The 25,016-nt window shown below is 35.1% G+C and overlaps 1 protein-coding gene across 1 annotated transcript in view; it reads left to right on the top strand.

The window, feature by feature from the left end:
• The window catches only part of COL21A1 (collagen type XXI alpha 1 chain), a 236,272-nt gene that overhangs the window by 112,955 nt on the left and 98,301 nt on the right, over positions 1-25,016 (top strand). The window contains exons 4-10 of the mRNA XM_044000075.1: positions 5,557-5,725; positions 5,828-6,044; positions 7,067-7,240; positions 9,018-9,095; positions 10,550-10,558; positions 11,758-11,841; positions 14,552-14,614. Coding sequence (XP_043856010.1) covers positions 5,557-5,725; positions 5,828-6,044; positions 7,067-7,240; positions 9,018-9,095; positions 10,550-10,558; positions 11,758-11,841; positions 14,552-14,614 — 794 coding nt within the window. The remainder of the gene's footprint in view (positions 1-5,556; positions 5,726-5,827; positions 6,045-7,066; positions 7,241-9,017; positions 9,096-10,549; positions 10,559-11,757; positions 11,842-14,551; positions 14,615-25,016) is intronic.

Raw genomic sequence — 25,016 nt, 5'->3', positions numbered from 1 at the left:
AAAGAATTTAACTTAATTGACTTTGAAGGGAAAGATCATTATTGACAGTGATCATAAGCATTGCACCTGCTACATTAATAAATTATCTATCAAAATACAGGTCCTATTCGTCGATTTAAGCTCAGGAATATCTTATGTAGGGTGTCACAGAAAAATCTCTTAATAACTAATCCAAAGGTGATTTTTGGGTGTCTGTAAGAAATTTATTTAATCCGTTGATATCACCAAAGTGTGCTGCAGTGGAAAGAATGCTTGATTTGGTGTCATGTGACCTGGGTTTGAATCTCACTTCTGCTATTTAATATCAATGTGAATTCAGGAAAGTAACAATCTGTCTGAGTCTCATTTTCCCTATCTATAAAATGAGGGGTCTTTAAAATGGGTACCTTGTAAGAGGAGCATGGCATGGCAACCAAGTATTTAGTTGAGTGATTGGGGTGTATGTGTGAGAAGATGGGTAGTATTCTATCCTTCCCGCAATAGCTATAGATAATATCTAGTCTCTTATGTGATTCATTATCTTCCCTCCCCTCCTCTCCTGCATCTCATCACATGCACCTATTATTTCTAGAATCCCCTCCTCCCTTTTAATGTTGTTCAAGCTTCCACCCTCTTCCATTTTCTACCCAGTGTTTGCCACAGGGTGGTTATAACCATATCATAACCTGGGCCACACCATAACTGCAGCTGTGTTGGCAAAATCTCTTCCCTTCCCCAGGATAGCTTCATCTAGTCCCTCAGATCAGTGTCTAATAGGTGTCTCTGATGTGGAAGAGGGACAGTTCTTTTCATAGGGTAGTAACCAATGGATAAGTACCATGTACCAATTCCTTTTAGTTGTCAGTGGGACATAGTGAGATCTATAGAAAGAGCAGATATGGATGGGTTACAATCTATATGTCAATACATCATTTTCCTCTCGAAACCCATTCCAATCTTCTTTTGAACTTCCCTGTTTCTCTCACAGACATCACCATTTTTCCAGACATCAGGGTTTGAAACCTAGGTGTCAACTTGTACTCCTCTCTATTACTTATGCCGCATAATCAATCTTTGCTAAATATTGCCATTTTTTTATTCACAACTTCTCTCTTCTCTGTCTTTTTCTTGTTACATGTCTAGCACCTTAGTTCAAACCCTCATCAAATCTGGCCTTGACTATTACAGTAACTGCCTAATTGGCCTCCCTGACTCAAGTGTCTCCCCTCTCAAATTCACCCTTCACACAAGTTCCAAGGAGATTTTGATAAAATTCAGTTCCCACTATGCCATTCTCCTAATTTATCAAATTCAATGTATCCCTGTGGAATATAGAATAAAAAATCATTTCATCTTTATGTCATCTTTTTAAAGATTTCTATTTTGTGTATTTCATGATATACATAGTTATTAGCATGTATTTCAGTATGTAATTTATAAATAAGATACATATATTGGAAATGTGTGCTCTTTTTTTCTGTTAGCATTGGCACAACTACTAGGCTAGATGACATCCACAATTTGTTTCTACCTCTAAATCCATGATCCTCTAGAGGTAGGGGAAGTATCCTCTATTTGCATAGGCTTCAGCAAGGACATGGCAAATTTTATATATACCATGCCTTTGTTATTTTAAATAGTACAAAGGAGGCAGTGGGGTATAGTGGAGATGGTCTTAGATTTAGAATCACACTGATCTTGGCTTGAATTCCAGCTAAACTATCATCTGGGTGACTTTAGGAAAGTCACTTAACCTGTGGGAGCATCAGTTTCCTCATCTGTAAAAGAATAGGGTTGTGTCAGAGGATCTCTAATGTCCTTTCCAGCTCTGTATCCCACAAATTATGACTAAAACGGAATGAGGTTGATTTTAGAGAAAGGACTTATGTATTAGTCTCATTACTTTATAGACTAGGTAGTATATCCTACATGGTTAGGAATTGGATTTGTGATTGTATTGATAGAAAGAAATCACAGATGAGAAGATTCCCTTTATCAGTGCAGTTCAATACTTTCTCTGCAGGATAGTACAGGCTTAGAGAATTCCCTAAAACACTGAGATGTGAAATAACTTAATTTGCACAGGATCACATAGCCAGAGCCTGTTCCTGATAGGATTTATACTATAATCTATGTAGTATATTCTGATTTTCTTTAAAAAATATTTCATAAGGAAGAAAGTCACATGAAAAGAATTTTGATAACAATATTTATTTTAAGTTTGTTCTTAAAATTCTGATGTTAACTAATTTTTAGAAAAGTAACATGGTGTTGTGCCCATTTAGAAATTAAGGACTAGTCTCAGAGTTCAATTCTGGCCTCAGAGAGATACTGACTATATGATCCTTGACAAGTCATTTAACTTCTCAATGCCTCAGAAAACTTCCTCAGAGTCTAACTTGCAGACAAATTGTTTATCTGCATCACTGGTGGGACTTGGCTAGTCTTTTCTCTACAACGATAAAATCATAGGTCTAAATCATTAAAAAATACTTTGTCAAAGAACAAAAAAAAAGACAGAATGCTTGATTTGTGTTTTTTTAATGATATGCTTAGAAGAGGTTGATGATCGCTTCTGGATTGGCTCACAATGTTAGGAATGAGCATCTTTAGGCCTTGGTTTTCTCTTGGTTGGTGGTTGTATTCCTTACTCTTTGGATGTTGTCCACAATATCAAACCTCTTCTTGCTAGAAGCTCACTTCGCGCCAGAATTTTCAGTTTAGAGTGCCCTCTGTTCCTATTTTTTTTTCCACTTCCGATTAGCCAGTTTGTTCCAAGATTTCCATTTTACTGAGGATGCTCAGGCCAACTATTTCTTCATTCCTCTGCAGGTTTCATTCCCAACTTTCGACTTTCCATGGGTACCTTCATTTCTTCTTCTCTCCCTCCAGTTTTTCCATTTCCTTCTATGTATTGTGTTCCTTTATGAGAATGTAGCTCCTTGAGGGCAGAAACTATTATTCTTTCCCCCAATATTAATAATATTTTATTTTATTCAGTTACATGTAAAGATAGTTTTCAACATTCGTTTTTATAAAATTTTGAATTTCTATTTTTTCCTTCCCTTCCTTCCCTCCCCCCCTCCCCAAGACAGAAAGCAATCTGATAAAGGTTATATATGTACAATCACATAAAACACATTTCTTCATTACTCATGTTGTGAAAGAAGAATCAGAACAAAAGGGAAAAATCTCAGAAAAGAAAAAAAAATGTAGAAACAGTATGGTTCAATCTGCATTCAGATTCCATAGTTCTTTTTTCTGGACATGGAGATAATTTTCCATCATGAATCCTTTGGAATTGTCCTGGATCATTGTATTGCTGAGAACAGTTGTCTATCACAGTTGATCATCACACAATGTTCCTTTTACTGAGTACAGTATTTTCCTGGTTCTGCTCACTTCACTCAGCATCAGTCCATTTAAGCCTTTCCAGGTTTTTCTGAAGTATGCCTGCTCATTATTTCTTCTAGTATTCCATTACATTCATATACCACAACTTGTTCATTCATTCCCCAATTAATGGACATCCCCTCAATTTCCAATTCTTTGCCACCACAAAGAGAGCTGCTATAAATAGTTTTTGTACATGTTGGTCCTTTTCTCTTTTTTATGATCTCTTTGGGATACAGACCTAGTAATGGTATTAGTGGGTCAAAGGGTATGCACAGCCTCATAGCCCTTTGGGCATAGTTTGCAATTGCTCTCCAGAATGGTTGGTTCAGTTCACAACTTCAGCATTAGTAGAAGCTATCATTCTTTCTCTTTGTATTTCTATTCCTAGTGCTTATTAGCACAGTGCCACAGGCACCTAATTAATATTGTTAATTTGACTGAGAGACCATTAAGAAGTATAGGTTTATTGATAAGAGGCAACTTGGCTTAGAGGATCAAGAGTTGGCTTTCAGTCCTCTGACACAACTGTTGTGTGACCCTGGACAAGTGACTTATCTTAGTTTCCCAAGCATCTCTCTAAGGTTATAATTGTTAGTTTCTCGTCTGTATTGGCAAGAAGGAGTTCTTCACTGAGAGCTCCTTAAATGGATTAAATCACTGAGCTAATAAAAATGTTTTATAGTATTTCATCTGTATAAAATTTTCCACATAATTTGAAATATTGGTTTTCCAGGAAAGTTTAAAGTACATTATGTTTTTCTTGCTAAATAGAAGGCTATGATGTTCACATTAATGAGTCTTCTTGAGGAGTAATTCTTGCCTCATTTCTAGAATATATAACAAAGTTGTAAAACTCCATTGTAGCCTAATGAAACCTGAAGCTACTGGATTCAATGCTGTTTTTTTTTTTTTCCCCTAAGAGACTAGAACCTGTGAGATTTGAGACACCTAGATTTGGAGAGGACCTTCAAGAGAAGGGATGTCCTGGGGCAGCTAGGTGGCGCAGTGACTAGAGAACTGGCTCTGGAGTCAGGAGGACCTGAATTCAAATCCAGCCTCAGATACCTGACACTTACTAGCTGTGTGACCTTGGGCAAGTCACTTAACCCCAATTGCATCACTAAAAAAAAAAAAAAAAAAGAGAGAGAGAGATTGAAGGGATGTCCCCTTGCTTGTAATCCACAGAACGCAGAATGTTAGGGTTGGAAGGTACTTTGCAGATTAAATTGTCCAAACCACTCATTTTGCAGATGAGGCAGTTTAGGCCCAGAGAGGTTCAATGCTCAGGAATGCCCAGCTACTTAGTGGTAGAACTGCGTCAAGGCCCAGATTTTCTAGGATCTTTGCTGTGTTCTTTCCACTACCCTATGCTGCCTTTTAAAACTAAGTTACTAAGTAGCACTAAGTAGTGTGAAAGAATCCTGAATAATAGAGATAGCCTTAAACTCTCCTCACCTCCTTTTCCCCCCTTCTCCTCCCCTTCCTCCCTGTACTTCCCTCACTCAGCCCTTATGCCATTCCATCAAAAATGTAATCAATTCATTTCTGTTCTATTTCCCAAAAGAAGATTTAGAGTTTTCAGATATATTATTGAGACTTTCCCAACAGTCCCATTTAGTTTCTCAGACTATCCAGTCTGATCAAATTTGGGGAGTATTTCTTACCTTTCACATAAACCCTTTCCTTATTACCCATGTACTTCTGATTTATCTTCTAATTTACCCTGTTTTTATTTTGTGTTTTGTGTGTGTGTGTGTGTGTGTGTGTGTGTGTGTGAGTCAATTGCGGTTAAGTGACTTGCCCAGGGTCACACAGCTAGTAAGTATTAAGTGTCTGAGGTCAGATTTGAACTCAGGTCCTCCTGAATCCAGGGCCAGTGCTCTATCCACTGTACCACCTAGCTGCCCCCTATTTTGTATATATTTTAAGTGCAATTTTCTATGTTTGTATTTTCTTAGCTAATAGTATATAAGTTACTGGAGGGGACGGATTGTTTCAGTTTTGCCTTGGTCTACTTAGTGCCTAGTATGGTGCCCAATACATACTAGGTTCTCCAATTAAAGTTGTTAATTGATTGATTCTGTACTAATTCATTGTGTGGCATTTTCCACATATAGAATGTTTATACATAAGGTATGTACGTGTTCAATGACCCCTATTGGTTTTCCTCTTGATTTTTAGAATCTGTTTGTCCAACACGAATTCCAGTAGCAGCCCGTGATGAGAAGGGATTTGACATTCTTTTAGGTTTGGGTGTGAAGAAAAAAGTAAAGAAAAGGATTCAGCTTTCACCAACCAAGACAAAAGCATATGAAGTAACATCACAAGTTGATTTATCAGAACTCACAAGGTGATTAGTGTCTATCAATTTTGATTTTGTCTTGATTCCTAGATAGCTACTGGTGCTAAAAATTCACTGAGTCAATGTGTGTATATGTGTGTTTTTCTTCAGCAATGTGTTCCCAGAAGGTCTTCCTCCTTCATATGTATATGTCTCCACTCAGAGGTTTAAAGTAAAGAAAAGGTGGGACTTATGGAGAATCATCACCAGTGACGGAAGACCCCAGATTGCCGTTACATTAAGTGGAACAGAAAAAACTCTATCATTTACTACAACCAGTATTATGAATGGCACTCAAGTTGTTGTTTTTGCTGAACCTGGTGTTAAGGTAAATCTTATATGACTATGCTAAGGATGTTTATGAAGGTGCACTTGGATATTTTCAAGGGACAGGAAGGAGTTTATTCTGACTTGTCTCTTCTTGGACATCATTATTTACAATGACTGAAATGCAACTGGGTTGGAAGATGTTGATGTTATGGCTTTTTTGAATAGTTTTACATTACTGGAATTGAAGGAAGACTTTCTTAAATCCAAATAATATTTAAATTACAATGGGCTTAGTAATGAGGCAGCAGGATGTAGTGGATAGTGTTGAACTAGAAACCAAAAATTATTGGTTGTTGTTGTTTGGTCCTTTAGTTATGTCCATGTCCAGTTGTGACCCTGTGGATCATAACACATCAGGCCCTTCTATCCTCCATTACCTCCTGAAGTCAATCTAAGTTCATGTTCATTATTTCTGTGACACTATCTATCCATCTCAGTCCATTTCCTTTTGCCTTCAGTATTTCCCAATATCACGGTCTTTTCCAATGAAGAATGCCTGGGTTCAAATCCTGCCTCTGACACATACTATTTTTGTGACCACTGGCAAGTCATTTCACTCTCGTACCGCCTTAGGGAAGTTATATACAAAGTTATAAGAAAGGTACATATTTGAGGTGGCTGAAGGCATCCCCCTCACACTAATGACACTAATGAAATCATATCTTTGATATATCCACATGTTTTATCAGCCTTAATAAGATTACACTGATAGTAGTCATAGAACTGGTTTTAAGGATAAGTTCTTGTAAAATGGTCTTAAATTACATGATGTATTAGTGGAATAGCTTAGATTAGAACTAATGTTTTTTGTCTAGTTTTATGTTAATCCACAGAGATAATGGATCCTATCCCTAGACAGGATAACAATTAATATCCTATCTATGCTTCTAATCTAGTGAATTCAGATTATAGAATATAAATATAGAACTCTGAATTTTATATTTTCTCTACATTTAATGTGCACAATTAAAATTGAATTTGTAAAATTTGCTTTGCTTTTTTTTTTGTTTGTGTCTATAGATTCTATTTGATGAAGGCTGGCATCAAATCCGCCTCTTAGTAACTGAACAGGACGTAACTTTGTATATTGATGATCAACAAATAAAAAGCAAGCCATTATATCCAGTTTTAGGTATTTATGTCAGTGGCCAAACCCAAATAGGGAAGTACTCTGGGAAAGAGGAAACTGTCCAGGTAAGTTGCAATACTCAAATTTTGCATTGCATGTTATTGTTTGCTGGCATTTGCAGTACCATTTATTATATGTGATTTTTAATTTAATAGGTAATCTTCCTTTCGACACCTATATAGTGACTTAAGGAAATTGTTTCCCAGGACACTCATGCATTTCCCAATCTTAGATTTGCCCCCCCCCCACACACCCAGTAACTTCCTGATATACCTGTTTGTTTTTCATATAAAAATGTGAAAACTTTACAACAGGGATGTTGCAGCAAAAATTTCTAAGTCTGATAAAGAAAAACAACAAAGTCTCCAAGCCGTGGAAAATAGGTTTATTGAGAGAGGGTACCTGTCTCACAATAAAGCTGGTTAGTCAGGGGTGGGACCTGAAAGACCCCCAAGTATAGGGAGCCTTACAGGCTCCTCCCATTGCACCCTTAGAGCATATTGCAAATGTTACAGAAATAATACATTGAAACATGGTTACCAATAAACAGATCATATACATGAGCATTTAGTGACAGTGACAGAATCACCAAATGTGACTGGCACCCAGCCATCTTGGTGATCTGGCTTAGACTGTTTCACATATTGTGTCACAGAATGCTATGGTCCTGAGTCTCAATGCTGCTTCGTTCCTTCAGCTTAGAAGATACTATTTCTAGTGTTGTGGTTAAGCACAATGTACCTTTTAAAAGGGGACATTACAACCAAGCTGAGGTTGAACATGTAACCACAATGGGGAAGAGGCAATGGTCAAGAGACAAGTTTACAAGTACTGCATTAGCTTAAGCCACTAAAGAATATTCAGAATACATAAAGAACAAATGATATAATATTCAAATTGACTAACTTAAGAGACTACCATTTGTCTCGTATAATACTGATTATTATGATGGTTAAATCACTGATATCTAAGGGGTGGGAAAAATCTCATTCACAATGTGGAAAAGAACATGCTTGGGTGCTAAGTAAGGGTCACAGTATTTGACTTACCTGAAAAGAAATCTTTATGAAAATGAAAATGTCATGTGAAAACCAAATACTCATGGATTGTCTTCAGCATATACCTAAAGCTATTTAAAAAACAAAACCCAAAATGTTGCTAATGAATGAGTCAGAAATCTAGGGATTGAGGGTAAGAGTTTATTTCATAGGTTAAAATAATAAACAATTTCTTAAAAATGTAGATATTCACCATCTTTGGAGTGTAGCTCTAAGCAGATACAGTGGTCAAGTGATGAGTTATAAGCACTGTTGTATAATGCTATATGTCTAATAATTTTAACTAGTTCAATATTAATGAGATGTAAAATTATTAATTATGAATGTGTTAGCTGCTGCATGAGGCCTTCTCAAAATGTTGTATATTCCTATTTCAAACCCTGAACCCTGAGATAATTACAAATAATCTCCTAGAAATTTAGTACTTTCCTTTGGGTTCCAAATCATTGGGCAAAAACCTGGGAAGAACTATCCTAGGAAATCCTCTTTGGAACTGAACCAGTTCTAAATGTAGGGATACTGCAGGACCATGAAAACAAATCTTGGTCTTGTAGATCTTGAGAATTGTTTCTTTTCCTATCATAATGACATTGTCTCATTACTACCATACGAATTTTGCCATAGCTTACTGTATTACATTTAATTGAATGTTGTGATTTTGAGTTTCTAACAATTGCTAATTCATTTAAAATTCGTGATGCTGGTTTCTTCCTTCATTATACTCAAAGAGTCAATTGTCATGTCTCCTCAAACCGTACTTACTTTACTATGTTTCTGTTTATAGTTTGATGTCCAAAAACTAAGAATCTACTGTGACCCAGAACAAAACAACCGTGAAACAGCTTGTGAAATCCCTGGATTTGTAAGTAGGACAGGTTCATTTTCAAGAATTTGCTTCAGCACTTTTAGAGCAAATTAGAAACAGATTGATAGTTTAGCCTTAAATTAATGTGTATTTTACAGTTTATTTTATTTTTGACATGAATAGCAATTGTTACATGTAAAAGAAAACTGCTTTGAGGTTTTACTGTACAAAAAGGGAATGGCTGTGACACTGTCTGAATAGGAATGTGAAATGCAAAGAAACAATCCCTGTTGGAAAGGTGGGAAACTCTAATAAGAAAAGCCTATCCCATTTTCTCTAAAGGTGTTTTTATTCTCATAGAATATCCTACCGGTTGCACTTTTTAATAAAATAAACACACACAGATAGATAGATAGATAGATAGATCTCTTTCTCTCTAATTTGTGATTGTGAATATTTGTGTATAAAAATGAAATATTTGGACCAGGTCAAGAGAAACAGAATATTCTGTCAAAACACAACATAATGTGATGGGTAGAATGCTATATTTTTAATCAGGAGGACCTGGTTTCAAATTTTGCCTTTGATGCTCTTACTTGTTGTATGACCATTTTATCTCTCTGCTTCTTTTCTTTTTGCACTGGCAAATGAACAAGTTGGAATAAATTCCTTCTAAGATCCCTTCCAACTCTAGATCTATAATCCTTTTGTATTTTGACTTCTATAGATGGAATGTTTATTATCTTTTTAAAAATAACTAGACAAAACTCATTTATTGTATATGATATTAGGCCCATCTATGACATGTATAATTACAAGCATAAAAATTATTGTGTGTTTTCCCATTTTCAATGAATAATGATTATTCATTTTTTGTTTTCTGAATTAGACTTCTTTGAATTCATAGAACATGTGTTTGCAGAAAAAGTAACTCACTAAAATATAGGAGGAAAAAGCTAATTTTAACTTAATTTTGACCTAAATAATAGCATAATAATATACAATAATTAATAATATAAAATTTGTTTGAATATCTGCTTTTGTGGGAAAGGGAAGAGAGATATTATGTGGTTAGCATCAAATGTGGTTTGATTATTAGACATGTCCTTTCTTAGATAAAAGATAGGCTTTTAAAAGATTACACTAATTTAGACTTTGGCTGTTATTTATTTGATTATTTTAAAATTGTTTTTAGCATTTTGATCTGTGTTCAATTTCAGGCTCTGGTATTTACTAGCTGACTGAATTTGAGTGTCCCTTAACATATATAAACCTCAGTTTCCTCATCTATAAAGTGTTAATAATAATACTTTATCTACCTCACAGGACAGTTGTGAGAAAGTGCTTTACAAACCTTGAAGCAATATATAAATGTGGGTTATTCTTATTCTTTTTCCTAAGTTGTATGTGGTAAACCAATCTGATCATTTACATATATCTAATATGGTAATTATATGTAAATTTTACATAAATTTGAATAACTTTATAATTTGTTTTGGTTCTCATTGCAGAATGGAGAGGTAAGCCTGAGTGATTTTGTTCACCTTACTGTGTCACACGAGCACTTTGGAAATATTAAATATCTTTCTAACAACTGTAAGTAGATTGGCCAGTTGGATATAGTTTTTTGTTTTGTTTTGTTTTGTTTTTAGTGAGGCAATTGGGGTTAAGTGACTTGCCCAGGGTCACACAGCTAGTAAGTGTTAAGTGTCTGAGGCCAGATTTGAACTCAGGTACTCCTGAATCCAGGGCCGGTGCTCTATCCACTGCGCCACCTAGCTGCCCCTGGATATAGTTTTTATAAATGAAGCCATGCACTACAGAATCAAAATTTTCATCTTGACTTGGTTTTCCCTGTTAGAATGGTTTAAAATGGAAAATGCCCATGAAATCTTTCTTCCAGTTAATAAAGTGTTTTCACTTTAAGTATTGGTATAACACTGTTTATGGGATCAGAAGGCACCAAACAAAGAGCTTGATACAGCCTTACTTTAAGATGGGATCTGATAGAAGAATTGGAGAAGTTCCAAAGAGTCTTACTGCTATTCTCTGTGTGTTAACAGATTTAATAAATCTGATGCTTTAAGATGATTCAACAGAATGGCTTCTTTAGAATGGTCTTGAGTGATAGGCTAGCTTTGGGGGAGGGCAGGCTAAGTAATTTATCATTGAGCCTTCTCTGTGTGTTCAAAGTCAGAGTAACCCATCTATTTTTCAGAGAGGATATAGACTTAGTAGTCAGTATGTTTTCTGAACTCAGGTGTTTTCTGAGCTTCTCTCAGCTGAAGAAGGGGACCAAGACACTGTGTTAGGCAATCTTGTAGTGTCCAGAGATACCATGCTTATTTTGTTCCCAACATTTAACAGATAGAGACATTAGCTGAAGAGATACAAATGGCATTGAAGTAATTTACCAGAGCAAACAATGATAGATTCTATGTTGACGATCAAGAAATGTACATAATAGATACATTGGAGAGGGATGATATAAAGACTTAATAAATTCTCACATATCATGCCTCTGAACCTATGTGATCTGTATTAGCAAGTTGGGAAAGGCAGCAGAAAGCTTTTACAATGATAATTTCCTGGTCACACACTCTCACCTGTGGTAGTCTGTTCAAGGTTCCCAAGGAACTAGTGACAATGATTCATTTAAATGCATGTTTGAAAGGTTTTAAGCTTATGTTTTTTCTTTCTGTTATTTTGGTTTGCATAGTGCCTGAATGGCCCCAGTGATGTAGGTTCTACCCCAGTTCCCTGTGTATGTCCACCAGGAAAACCAGGACTCCAAGGACCCAAAGTGAGTGCATTCTATGATGCAATTGTAATAAATAAAAATTGTCTTTTCTTGACACATATGCATGCCCATGCACTATTTACTCTTTGTCTTTCATTTCAGTCTAATATTTTTATTTGAACCTATAATTTTCATTGTTATACAGAATTCCAGTGAGGGAACTCCCTTTATCAATGTACATCTGCATCTAATAGTCTTGGAGAGATGCCTGCAACACGCTATCTCTCTATAACAACCATTATAAACTCGGCCTTATATAATTATTTTTATATGCCTACTTTAGCAGTCTTTCAAAGACGGAGATGATGTTATTTTCCGATTGACATTTGGGCTAGCATTTTCAGTTTTTGTATTGGTGGTAATGGAATCCATGCACTTCATGAGCATCATGCTTTAACTAACTGATCTACCTCATTAAGATAGATATATGATTTGCAAAAAAGAAAAAAGATGTATTGTTTCCCATTGTTCCCCACTTGGTAACATTTGGTGGTGAATTGGCAAAATGAAAGTATCAAATGCAAAATAAAATTCTGTAACTGATTTTAATGTTGCAAGTAAAACTTCTCATGCCAAATCTAGTGGCTCAAATTATATTAAATAAAAATGTGTAATGTCAAATTTAATTTAATTTCCTTTTTCTAAATTGCCAACATCACAATTTCACCATAACTGGAACATCTTCATTTTATAGTCTGTCGTTTTATTATCCAAACACATAATTTTGATGTTTTTAGCTTGTATGTCAATCCCACGTGGAAATTTTCATCATGTGTTTCATGGCTCTGCTTATAATTAAAGTCTGAACCTGAAGATCTTAAAACTAAGATCAAATGCTGTCATAAAAATAAAACTCAAAATTTATCTTATATCCATTTATTCAATATTAGCATTATTTCTAAACTTGGCCTAGGATTTGGTCATAGCATATTTAGGTATGTGTTGGGACAGATGACCTGAAATTCTGTGACTTTAGCTTATGACTTTTGGATGTGTTATCAGTTCACTTTTTGACTGAATTTAGAGAAGTTAATTAAAAAATAACTTTCATTTAAAGAAGTCGTGTTTTATAGAATGTTTAAAACTCAGACAATTGGAAAGTTAGAATGATTGTTAGTTTAACAAAACTTGATGCCTTGAACTTCAGGCAGAACCTCAGTTGTTAGACAATTAGTTATATTTTTGAAGTGTGTGTGTGTGTGTGTGTGTGTGTGTGTGTGTGTGTGTCTTTACAACAAGGGGTATAGGTATGTTAAATGCTCCTAGACAAAAGTAAAAGAAGGAAATTATGTTCTGGTAGCTGAATCATGGAATTCTGAATTGTAGGAGAAATTCCTGTGGTCTGAAGAAAGGCAGATGTGTGGTAACTTAATAGAAGAGAGATCCCAGGCTAGAAAGTGCTCTACAATGTTTTTTTGTTTGTTTGTTTTGTTTTGTTTTGTTTTTAAGTAGCCATTCCCAATGGCTGTCCTTAACTTCATCTTCATAAAAGGTTTTCAACTTGTTTAGTAGAAGGTTTTCTTTTTCTAAATGTTAGGCAATTTCTCTGAATGATAATGAAGTTGCAGGAAATTAATTTTGCTGGCATATGTGTTTCTTTTGTGAAAAGAATGAGCCATGCCTAAGGAACCATTGTGAATGACAAACCTTCTATCTTTTAGAAAAAAATTATTTATAGAACTGGACAAAAGGAACAGAAATAAACATGAGTAAACACGCACACACACACACACACACACACACACAATCTTCTCAGGAACATCAGTACAATTGTACTACCCCTATTTCCACTGCTCTAGTAAAGGATTCTCTATCTCATTTCCCTCTCCCATCTCTCCCACTGGTAAGGAGGAGATTTCATTTGCAAAATATATCCCATTAGGTAAGATATTACTTGCATAGTTGCTGTTTCTAGGTTTTTAAAATTTTTTTCTTCATCAGACTTAAGAATTTAATTTTCTTCCTCGCCCCTCCACATTCAAGCCCCTTTGGAGTATTGGATTGTACATCAAAAGACTGTTTCTTATCTTTATTGATGCCCCTGAAATACATTCAGCCCTTTTCACTTTTCCTTTTGAATTTCATGAATACAGTATACATCTTTAGCCAGTAGCCTAAAAAATTGTTTTAGGACAAAGAGATTGCCTTCACATGGCTTTTTCTAGCCAGTATAGGCCTTTCCTTAAAGCATAATCACTGGGCCTCATGGGAATGATCTCTTGTGCAAAAGGATGGACTGTAAGCTAGCGAATTGATTCTAATTCACCTGTATGTATTCCAGGAACTTTTTAGAGACTGATTGACTGAGTAAAGAGGCTTTGTAAACTTTAGCAGGAAGTCCCAATCCAAGATCCTAGAAAGAGTGATGAAAAACTTAGTATTATTTAAATGAATCTTTAACAGAATTAGAGGGAAAAATATGTGGTCTTATTCCAATTAATTGTTTTTTGTTATGTTTGATTTTGTTTTGTTTTATTTTAATTATTGATTTAGTGTTAGCATTCTGGCTTGCAATGCTGAATATATTAATACTCTAGTGTAGTCACTAATTTTCCATAAGCATGCCCCAGTTTATGCCCATTTTTTGAAAGCCACATATTTGTTAGGGGGCAGAGGTTAGGTTGTCATCATGACATATTGATTACATTATGTTTTTGTTATAGTAATGGAAATGACTATTTTGTGATTAATTAATTTATTTTTGTCTTTCAAGGGAGACCCTGGACAACCTGGGAATCATGGTTATCCAGGACAGCCTGGTCAAGATGGTAAGCCTGTGAGTACTAAAAGCTTAGTCATCTATAGTCCTGTTGTTGTAAAATTAACTTTGTATCATTTTGTTAAGTGTCATGCTCCACATTCTTTTTTTTTCTCTTTTTATATCTCCCTGCCATATCTCTCAATTCCTCCCACCAAATATTGTTGATCTTTGATACATATTCCAGTAGTGTAAGCCATAGTCCAAGTGGTGCCTTGGCTTTATTTATCCCTATGGCTTTCTCCTGTATTGACACTGTAGTTTGTGAGATGAATACAAATTTAAAATTATTTCAGATGTGACAAGAATATTCTTTCTTACTTAGTTGGCTTTTAAAGATATTTATACTCTTTGGGATACATGATTCAAATAAAATGTACTTTGAAGAATAAAATCTACAAATGTGTCTTCTATCCTATGTATTTTACTAGTGGAAAGTAATTAGGACATCTCGACATAGTAAAGATAATAATTTAAGGTAGCTGCAAAAGAAATCATCTTTCAAAATACTTCAGGGAAATAAATCCCTTAGGAACATGTCCTTATAGGATGACATATACCACATCTAATTATTTTCCATTGATGAATATAGATTCTCCCATTCTTTCCAAATTGCTGTTGTATAGCACATTATCTTTCTGAAAGATGCCTCTGTGTGTGTTTCTGAGACGTTTTCTCAAAAGAAATAAATGTATGTATACATATACATATACATATATACATACACACACACACACACACACACACACACACACATATATATATATATAGAGAGAGAGAGAGAGAGAGTATGTGTGTTGGGGAGGGAAACAACTCGAACATTTAATCTTAAAACATTTTTATTAATTTTAAGATCTCAATGTTAAAAAGGCCATATGTAAACCACAGAATGAATAAAGGCAGCCACAATCCTCAAAGGAAGATGCCAATGACAATATATACCCTATATGACCTAAGGGGTAGCTAACTTTTTTTTTTTGGCGGGGCAAAGAGGGTTAAGTGACTTGCCCAGGGTCACACAGCTAGTTAAGTGTCAAGTGTCTGAGGCAAGACTTGAACTCAGGTCCTCCTGAATCTAGGGCTGGTGCTTTATCCACTATGCCACCTAGCTGCCCCCAGGGCTAGCTAACTTTTTTAGGAAGGCAAATATTTCAAACTGAGGGTATTTCTTAGGGAAGAACTGGTCCTTGGGGTTCTTGACATGCCATATTCTAATAACAATGAAAACATGAATATATTCTCTTTTACTTGAAATATTTTTTAAATGTGTTGACATGTTAAAGTTACAGCCTTTTTTCTTCCTGCTGAATTTGAAGCCTAACACTAAGTTTTTCCATTTTTTTTTATCAGTTTATTAACTAGGTACTGTTTGTTATACTTCATTTCCCTGAAATTTGTGTATGTGTCCAAGCAACCAACCACACTTTCTCAAGGAAACCCTTTGTACATTTTATCATGAGGAATTCTGATTAACATTGGGAGCATGATGTTAATATAGTCCGGCACCATAACAAAAGGAAAAAAGGAACCCACAAACCACAAAATACTACCCCCTTCCTTTCTTCAATATAAACGCTAGTTATAAAAAAAATGTAATCTTGGTAAGGATTTTTCTTTTTTTCTTTTTTATAACCTAAAGTTCTACTGTTGATGTCTCTAATTTCACTGGAGGGTGTTAGCTAATGAAAGGAACCTGGTCTTTATGTGTATATGTGAAAGTTCACCTGTAAAATAATAATGGATTAATAATGGGCTGGTCTGTCAGAAATTTGGCAAATCACAAAATTTTAGAATTAGGCATATCATTTCAACTTTCTCATTTTATAGATGAGGAAGGAGAAGGACTAAGATGTTCAGTCATTTCTACAAGGTCACCCAGACAGTAAGTGACTGAATTAGGAATTGAACATAGTTCTTTTGATTTGATATCCAGGATCCTTTCTAGATTGAATTTTCCCTGATTCAGAGATAGTTTTCTTGAAAAGTTAAAAATAGTCTTATTTTTAAAGCATTCTTTTGGTAGTTTAAGAACAGGCCATTAAAAAATAATTTAGTTAATACAACCCTTTTGTCTTTTGGAGAAGTATCTTCACTCACTAAACTCTTTTAAAATTTATTTCCTTCTAAGGATTCGAGTTCAACCAAGGGATTTAAAAAAAATTTATCATTGTTTTAAAGTCTGCGACCTTGGGTGGAAACAGATCTTTTTATCTAAATTGCCCAAGGCTCGAGGAGTGGGGGTGCATTATGGGGCTAGAGATAGACTGACTCTCAGTCCAAGGATGGCATGATGTCACTCTCAACACATCATTGGAGTAAGCCCACTTCTCTTTGTAAAGTCCACTCTCATTAATTGTTAACCAATCACAGTTCCTTGTCATACTTTTGAACATTCATTTTCCAAAGGGCATGTAAATGCTGAGCCCACCACCATGATGGTCTTTGATCTGAGAGAGACAATGAAATGACCATCCTTTTGTTGAAATGCTGGCATTATTAATAAAGTGATTAAATTGCTCAGAAATTATGTCTCTCAGACTTTTTAAGAAAACAGACTGTCAAGAACAATTGGACATTTGGAAATGAACTTGTATCTGCATATAATTTGTGCAGTAAGATTTAGGAAGTATGAGTAAGCTCAGTGGCTCAGTGGATAGAGCATTGACCTGATGGAAGTAAGACCTGAGTTCAAATTTATCCTCACACATATACTGGCTTGGTGACTTTATCCAAGTTATTTAACCACAATTTGCCTTAGTTTCCTCATCTGTAAAATGGAGATAATAGCACCCGCTTCACAGGATTGTTGTGAGGATCAAATGAGATAATATTTGTAAAGCACTTACCATAATGCCTGGCATATAGTAAATGCTATATTATTGTAAGTTATTGTTTTCATCCAGAATTAATAGACTGTGTTGATGTCTCTATTACAAACCTTCTGTTCTGTATACTAATTAGAAGTTTCTAAATTCTTTGGGGACTTTCAGATTGTCAACATTATGTAAGTAGAGCTTCAAAGAGTGGGAGAGATGGCATGTGTGTATATATACATATATGTGTGTGTGTATATATATATATATATATATATATATACGTACCCCTACATGTGTGTATGTGTATACATATACAGAGGTATCTAATAGTACAGCAAGAAAATATAGGTCATATAGCCCAACTTCCTCATTATAAAGATGGGAAAACTGAGGCTAGGAGAGATAGTGTGAGGTGGTGAAAAGAGCTCTAGATCAGAAAGAAGTCAGAAGAACTGGGTCGGAATCCTGGCTCTGCTGCCTACAAATTATGTAATTTTTGGCAAAGTCACTTCGCCACTCTGGTCTAAGTATCCTCATCTGTAAAATGAGGAGCTTAGACTGGATGACCTCTTATGTCCTTTCCATCTCTAAGCTAAATGACTTGCCAAAATTCATACAGGCAGTAATTTTTGTAGTTGGGATTTGAACTCATTTTCAACTTGTGTCCAATACCACAACACTATGGATCCCAGTTCTATTCTTCAAGGAAAATAAAATTTGGAGTAATCTCTAACCTTTTTAATCTCACCAAATAGGCACAAGGATGAAGACAAAAGAAAATTGTTTCTTTTCCAAGGTTTGATAATATACATGGGCCATTAGGTACTTTAAATAGTATCATGATATGACTCCACTGAGCAGTCACTGAAAAAGCACCTTCTGTGCTCAGTTTGGTATGGAGTGGCCTTAGAAGTTTTCCTCTTATCTTAGCGTTACCCTAGTCCTGAGGATTCTCAGAATATTGTGTAGGTTTGTTTGTTTGTTTGTTTTTTTGGGGGGGTTGGTGAGGCAATTGGGGTTAAGTGACTTGCCCAGGGTCACACAGCTAGTAAGTGTTAAGTGTCTAAGGTCAGATTTGAACTGAGGTCCTCCTGAATCCAGGGTCTGTGCACCACCTAGCTGCCCCCTTATTGTGTAGGTTTTTGAGCAATAACCCCTTCCCTTCTTGGAATTCTGATTCTTCTGGGTAAAGCTGTTAGCAAATTTATTTGACTTGGGTTCTGAGATTTCTCCAGTTGTGTAGATTAAAACTCACAGGATGCTATAGAAGGACAGAAGGACTCAAACATTTCTTCCCTTCTCTCCACCACCTCCATTAAAATACTTAGAATGGGACCAAGAAATGATGAATGGTCCTATGAATGGTTGAAGTTCCTATAGGTAATAAGTGGCAGATCTGGGATTTGAACCTAGGTCCCCTAACTCTACATTTCCCACCTTTTTCACTATAGTTCATTACCTCACAGGATTAAGAAAACCAAGGATCAGGCAGGAGCCAAAGTGATCCCATATATCTTTACTTTGTTCTTTCATTCATAATCCTGAAGAACCTAGTTAACTCTTGACCTGGCTAAGTCTCTAAGGGACATACCCTAGCAGTACTTTGCAAACTAAAATAAAACCACTCTAGATGCCCATGATGATCAGTAGCCCATGATGATGATAATATCAGGAAATATTACCCTGCTTTATTTTTCCCCCTGTGGTGGACAGTGTTGGATAATATTTATGTTCCTTTGAGAATTCCAACTAATGCACCCCCAAGGGAATGGGAATTCTCCATGAATTTTCAAGTGTTAGTGAATTGTCTCTTTTATCATGCAGAAGGTACCAGAATTAGTTGATAATAGAAACATGGGTATTGCTGCAACTGATTCAGTATTATTTATGCTCAAATTATAGCTTTGTTGTCAATCTATATCTTTAAATATAAAATGTCTAAGTGATGAGGTGGTATTACATGGTATTCTATCTCTTGGTACACCCAGATAATCTAGAAATTTTATATTTATTGAGATAGTTTTAGCTTAGAAAACACATTTTTAAGGGTTCATTAAAAAAAAAATCTTTCCCCTAGTAAGAGATGTGAGGTTGGGTGGCCAGGCAGGAAGAAACTAAGAGCCAAAACAGCTGAGTACCATTAGTGACAGTCAAGGGCCAACACATAGAGGGAGTAGAAGGTGTGGGTGGAGCCTTTAACTTGGCCATTAAAGCCATCTGGGCTGAGGAAACTTGGATACACATATTTTAAGGGAATTCTGCTTTGTTTGGATTTGGTTCTGTGCAATCCCCCTCTGTGAGCCATTTGAACCCTATTCATATTAAAGCATAATCAAGCCAAGTTTAGGCTTTTAATAGAAAGTTATTCCATTTAGGAGAAATACTAATGTTCATAAGGAAAATGCCTATAGCCAAAATTGAAAGGCTGTTTCCTTCCTTTTGTTTGTTTTTCTCACTCAAATATCTCTATTGCCTTAGTGATTGAATGCACTAACAGCTATGCCATTTTAGTACAAAGCCATGACCACAAACCAAGTAAAAATATGATTTTGGATTTAACTCTTTTCTTTTCTTTTCTTTTCTTTTCTTTTCTTTTCTTTTCTTTTCTTTTCTTTTCTTTTCTTTTCTTTTCTTTTCTTTTCTTTTCTTTTCTTTTCTTTTCTTTTCTTTTCTTTTCTTTTCTTTTCCTTTCCTTTCCTTTTTAGCTATCACCTATAGAATTCCTGAATTCAGAGCTGAAAAGGGACTTAGAACTCATTGAGTCCAACCCCCTCATTTTACAAATAAGGAGACATAGGGCCAGAGAGACTAACTGAAAATCAAATTTAAAAGTCATGCTTAATTGATAGTTAATCAAATATTTATACTATATAGGATAGCTGTGAAAAGAAAAAACAATAGATAATTTCATAGATTGGTCATAATGTTATTATAATTTATGTCATCCCACATATCCATACCCTTCTATGTTCTGTCAGAAAAGCTTTTTTTGTTATTTTCCTCAACTTAACAAGTTAACAAGTATTTATTAAGTGCTTATTATGTGTGGGGGCACTGGGAATGTAAATACATATTTTTAAAAAGACAGTTGTGCAGAAGAAAGAATTCTGGGGAGTCAGGAAAGGGAGAAATGAAGACATGGATCTAACTGATATAGGCACTTCTCAAAATAGAGGTTTTGGGAGGAAATGACCAATCAAAGGAAAACACTGCAGGGGGAGAAGGTTCTTCTAGGATAAGAAGGCTCCTGGGAAATTAGCAGTGTGTAATTTAAGATTCTAAATGTGGGTTCTAATCTGTTCCCCCAGTTTTTGGGGAAACTGACTAAAATCACTGATAAAACGAGTTTAGGTTTTTAAGGGTTTATTGAAAGATAGAAAGAGAAAGATTGAAAACAGAATTCCAACAGCCTGGCATTCCTATCTTTCCTCAAATTTCCTGTGAAGTCCTCTGCCACCACCACCACCATCAAGTCAGGAACCAAAAAGAGACAGAGCTCTCCGCTCAGGCCCTCTTTCCTCCTTCCAGTCCCCTCCCAGAAAATAGGAGGCTCCTCAAGTTGATTGGCTGGTAGCCTTGATAGACAGCACCCATGAGCAAATATCACTTCCTGACACCAAGGAAAAGCCACATGGCCTTGCCCTCTGAGGCATTCTCCTCATGGTGGAGCTTTCCTATAGTAAGTGTCCAGTAGGTGGCATCATTCCAATCATTACAGCAGAAAGAGATTAGAGAAGCAGCAGTCAATTCTGTGGCTCAAGCCTTCTGCTTTGTGTTGTTGTTTTTTTTAATATCTGGATCATTTTTCAAAGCTCTTTCTTAGGTGCCAGGTGCTGTGCTTAATGCTAGGCAAAAGAAAGTAATAATTGCAGTCCCTGCTTTCAAAACACATTCTAATGGAAGTGGGCAGTAGATATGACATAAATGTACAAGATGTGCTATGATTTGGAGGTAATCTCAGAGGAAACGGATTAGTAGTGAGGGGGACTGGGTGAGACTGGAAAGACATTCTCTTGCATTAATTATCTTGTATTAACATAATTTAAAAAAAATCATCAGCAGAAGCACCAGTATGATTGAAGCAAGGACACTGCTTACTTGCTCGCTCTCTCTCTCTCAATTTAATAGATCTTTTAAAGACAGAAACACATTGGCACAATGCATTGCAATCAGTATTAAAGTACTAATGTATCTATTATCTGATTTGGTACAAATCAGTTGGTTTTCATTCAGTTATAATTTAGGACAGGCTGTGTGACATAGATTAGCACACATGAAAGTATGTCAGAGTGCCAGACCCAAAAGTCTTTTGAAATAACAACAACCAAGGATGTTTGATGATTTAGAGAGAATTACAATTCCCAAAATTCAACCTTGATTAAATCTAGTTTCTAATTACATTGAATCAAATTGTCATTGCCTTTTCTCATATTTTCTCCCAGGTTCGCTACTGGTTAAAGCTAATGTATTAATGGGAGATCCTTTCTTGGAAGAGAACCTATTTTGCTCTATGGAATCAAAAATCTTCTTCAATAAACACAATAGAGTTATATATTCTACACATTTGAATCTGTTGTATGAGGGGAGGGATGCGGTCTAATGTGGACCATCAAGTATGAAAACCTGCCTTCCTGTTCTCTAGCAATACCTTCCTCAAAGATGTCCTCAATTGAAAAAAGATGATTCTCATATTTTTGTGTAGCTGGAAAAATATACATATATGTCATTAGTTCTTTATGTTCTCTCAGTGCCTTTTTTAATTAATAAAAAGAGCTAAAATGCCCTCCTCCCACAACTTTGGTAACTTTCAGTACTTCAGATAATATATGTGCAGAACTCTGCAAATCTTAAAGCACTATGTAAATATTCCCTGTTATTATTATCATTAAGATACTTTGTGACTCAATTCATTACTGCCTTCATAATAACAACACTGATCTTCACTTGGTATACTTGTTCTAATCTGAAAACTTTGTTGCTTTTGTTCTCTTTTGAGCCACTTTACTTCCTTTATAATCACTGAGACTGTGATAGTGTTTAAGTGTGGTCATTTGAATATCCTTGACAGTGGGAAAACTATTCCAAAATTCTTTTCAGTTTTCCCCCTATTTTTCCTGTTTGTTATCTTCCTGATGTTTTTATCCTTAAAAGTCCTTGGTATGACCTTGCTCAGCAGGTCTCTCAACAAGCTTACTTTAACCTGGTTTTATCCTCCACTTCTAACTGTTTTATGAGGGGATAGTGCTCATAATCTTCCATCATCCTTCTTCCTAAGATTCTGCAAATGAGTTTATATTTGAAATTTACGTCCTTTTTCTATCATTTCTCTCTGGTTGGCAAATAAATCAGTTCATCAAGATTGTTACAGCCATTGATATACATCAGTTGAACATCTGTATAAAATGATTAGAACTTGTATTGATATCATCCATTACCCATTTTTCATTTTCAATAACTTGTTTAAATAGGTCAGTATTTAGTTGTTTGGATTGTATGCTCTATCATTTTTCTCATTTTTATACTTATGCCTTTGTACGGATCATTTCTCTAACAAGTGTGTGATTTGACTATACACAGACAACTTATTCAAGGTAATGACTCCCATATCAATGAGTCTTTTTTACTGGTAAGACAGTGTGTTTTGCTTATTTTGTTATTGGTTAGCAATTTCTTTTGTTTGGCACTTACCAATTGTTTTCTTGAGGATGATGTAGAGGAGGTGGGCTTCTTTGTATTCTTTAAGTCTTTGGTCTCTTTCATTCCTTATTTCTGACCCATGTTTTGCAATTCTTTGCCATCATTGCTCATTTCCATCTTTGCATTTAAGTTACTTGACATCAAAATACCTGTTTATTTGCTTCGAAGGGTATTACTGAGTTATCCTTCAAATTTTTCAACCCCCTTTTCCTTTGCAACTAACATATGTACATAAATTGTAGCTATGTGCATTGTGGTCTTTTTGCAAACATTGATCATGTACACTGTATTAAGAAATAACCAAATGTGTCATGAAGTAATATTGCTTTTTGCCTTTGGCCATACAGTAAAACCAATTCTGCCAATTTTTAAGGGGGTGCATTCCAAATAGAGCATATGAGCTATCTTTCTGCATAATTGTAACATCCCTAATTTTTTCTAGGTTTATTTGTAATAAGAATGTCAAGATTGATGTCACTTCATGGCAACATTGACATGATTAATTTTTATTAAACAGCAAATCTACTTATAGATTTAGCTCAGATAACTCACATTTTGTATATCAACGACCAGGTCAAGGTTTGTAAGTAGTCAAAAAAATGTGTGATTATTAGTACCCCCTCCCTTTTTATCACTCTACTGCCATCCTTGCATAGGAGAGGTATAAAAGACTGAGGACTATTTTTAATTTTACTTTGCTTCATCATTTTATGTATTGCTGGTATTAAACTGGTCTATAGAACTAAGAAACATGTGGTTTATCAATTTGAACTTACACTGTCATTTATGTTATATTCAGATCTATCTAGTTTGTTGCTTAATAAATTTGGCTATTACCAAAGGCTTAGACTATTGGGATTGATCTTCAGTACAGATATTACTAAATAAAGAAAATTCAATATCATTCTTCCATTTTAAAAGTTCAGGTGGTTATTTTTTCCTCAAGAACACACTAAATAGGAAAAGTAAAATGTTTAAGAATTATGCTTTGATGTTTTGATTTATTTGCAGTTCTCAGTGCATTATATTTAAGATAATGAGAATTTTCCCCACATTTTAAGTAATCAAGGATTTTGAAAAGATTTGTATGCTAGATGCATAATGTGAATGGCTTTCACAAATGATTGTAATTCTTGCAAGTTTGAAGATTTATTTTTCTTTGGTTTCCATTTCAGTGCTATACATATTCTCTGGAGGCCTGTAACATAATGAATCATGAAGGAAAATTAAATTGATTCTGTATTTTTTTTCAACCCTACAATTTGGCAGTGAGAAGTTTTTTCCTGAAAGTGAGTCATTGACAAAGGGATTTTCTGTGAACATGGAAAAGACTTTACAGAAATTTCTCAGAAATTGGGATAGGGAGTGGAGATTTTGAACCACTAATACAGAAAAAAGTGGAAAAATTCACGTTTAACAGCTCTAATGAATCAAAGTTCATGCAAAAGTTAAACTCATGCAATGCCACACTCCAGTTCACTAATGTAATTGAAATATAGTTCAGCTGAAAGGAGGCAGTGCCTTTTGTTAGACTATAATATCAGAACAATAAAATTTATATATATGAAGGTACTTTCTTATTTTGTTAGTTTTAGTACATAGATTAGTGTCTCATGGCCATTTTCATTTTAAGTTATTTCATAGAACTGGTCTCTTCAGTAACCACTTCCCTGCTTCATCTTAAGCTTCACTTTTGTTTGTTTTTTTCTCAATTGTATCCAATTTTTCTTGGTTGTTTGCCTGGGGCTGACTGCTTGGACTATTTTTTTCCCATTTTAATTACTATCAATGTTAATGTTTCCTCTATCTCATAAAATGAATTGTTGTAGTTTTTATTCTACAAAACAATTAAGAACCTAACCAACTATAACCTTTTGTTATTTTCATAGTTGCAAGTAATAGTAATG

The sequence above is a fragment of the Dromiciops gliroides genome, chromosome 4, assembly GCF_019393635.1.
Source record: "Dromiciops gliroides isolate mDroGli1 chromosome 4, mDroGli1.pri, whole genome shotgun sequence".
NCBI classification, from domain to species: Eukaryota; Metazoa; Chordata; class Mammalia; order Microbiotheria; family Microbiotheriidae; genus Dromiciops; species Dromiciops gliroides.
This window is presented reverse-complemented; position numbering and strand designations above follow the sequence as displayed.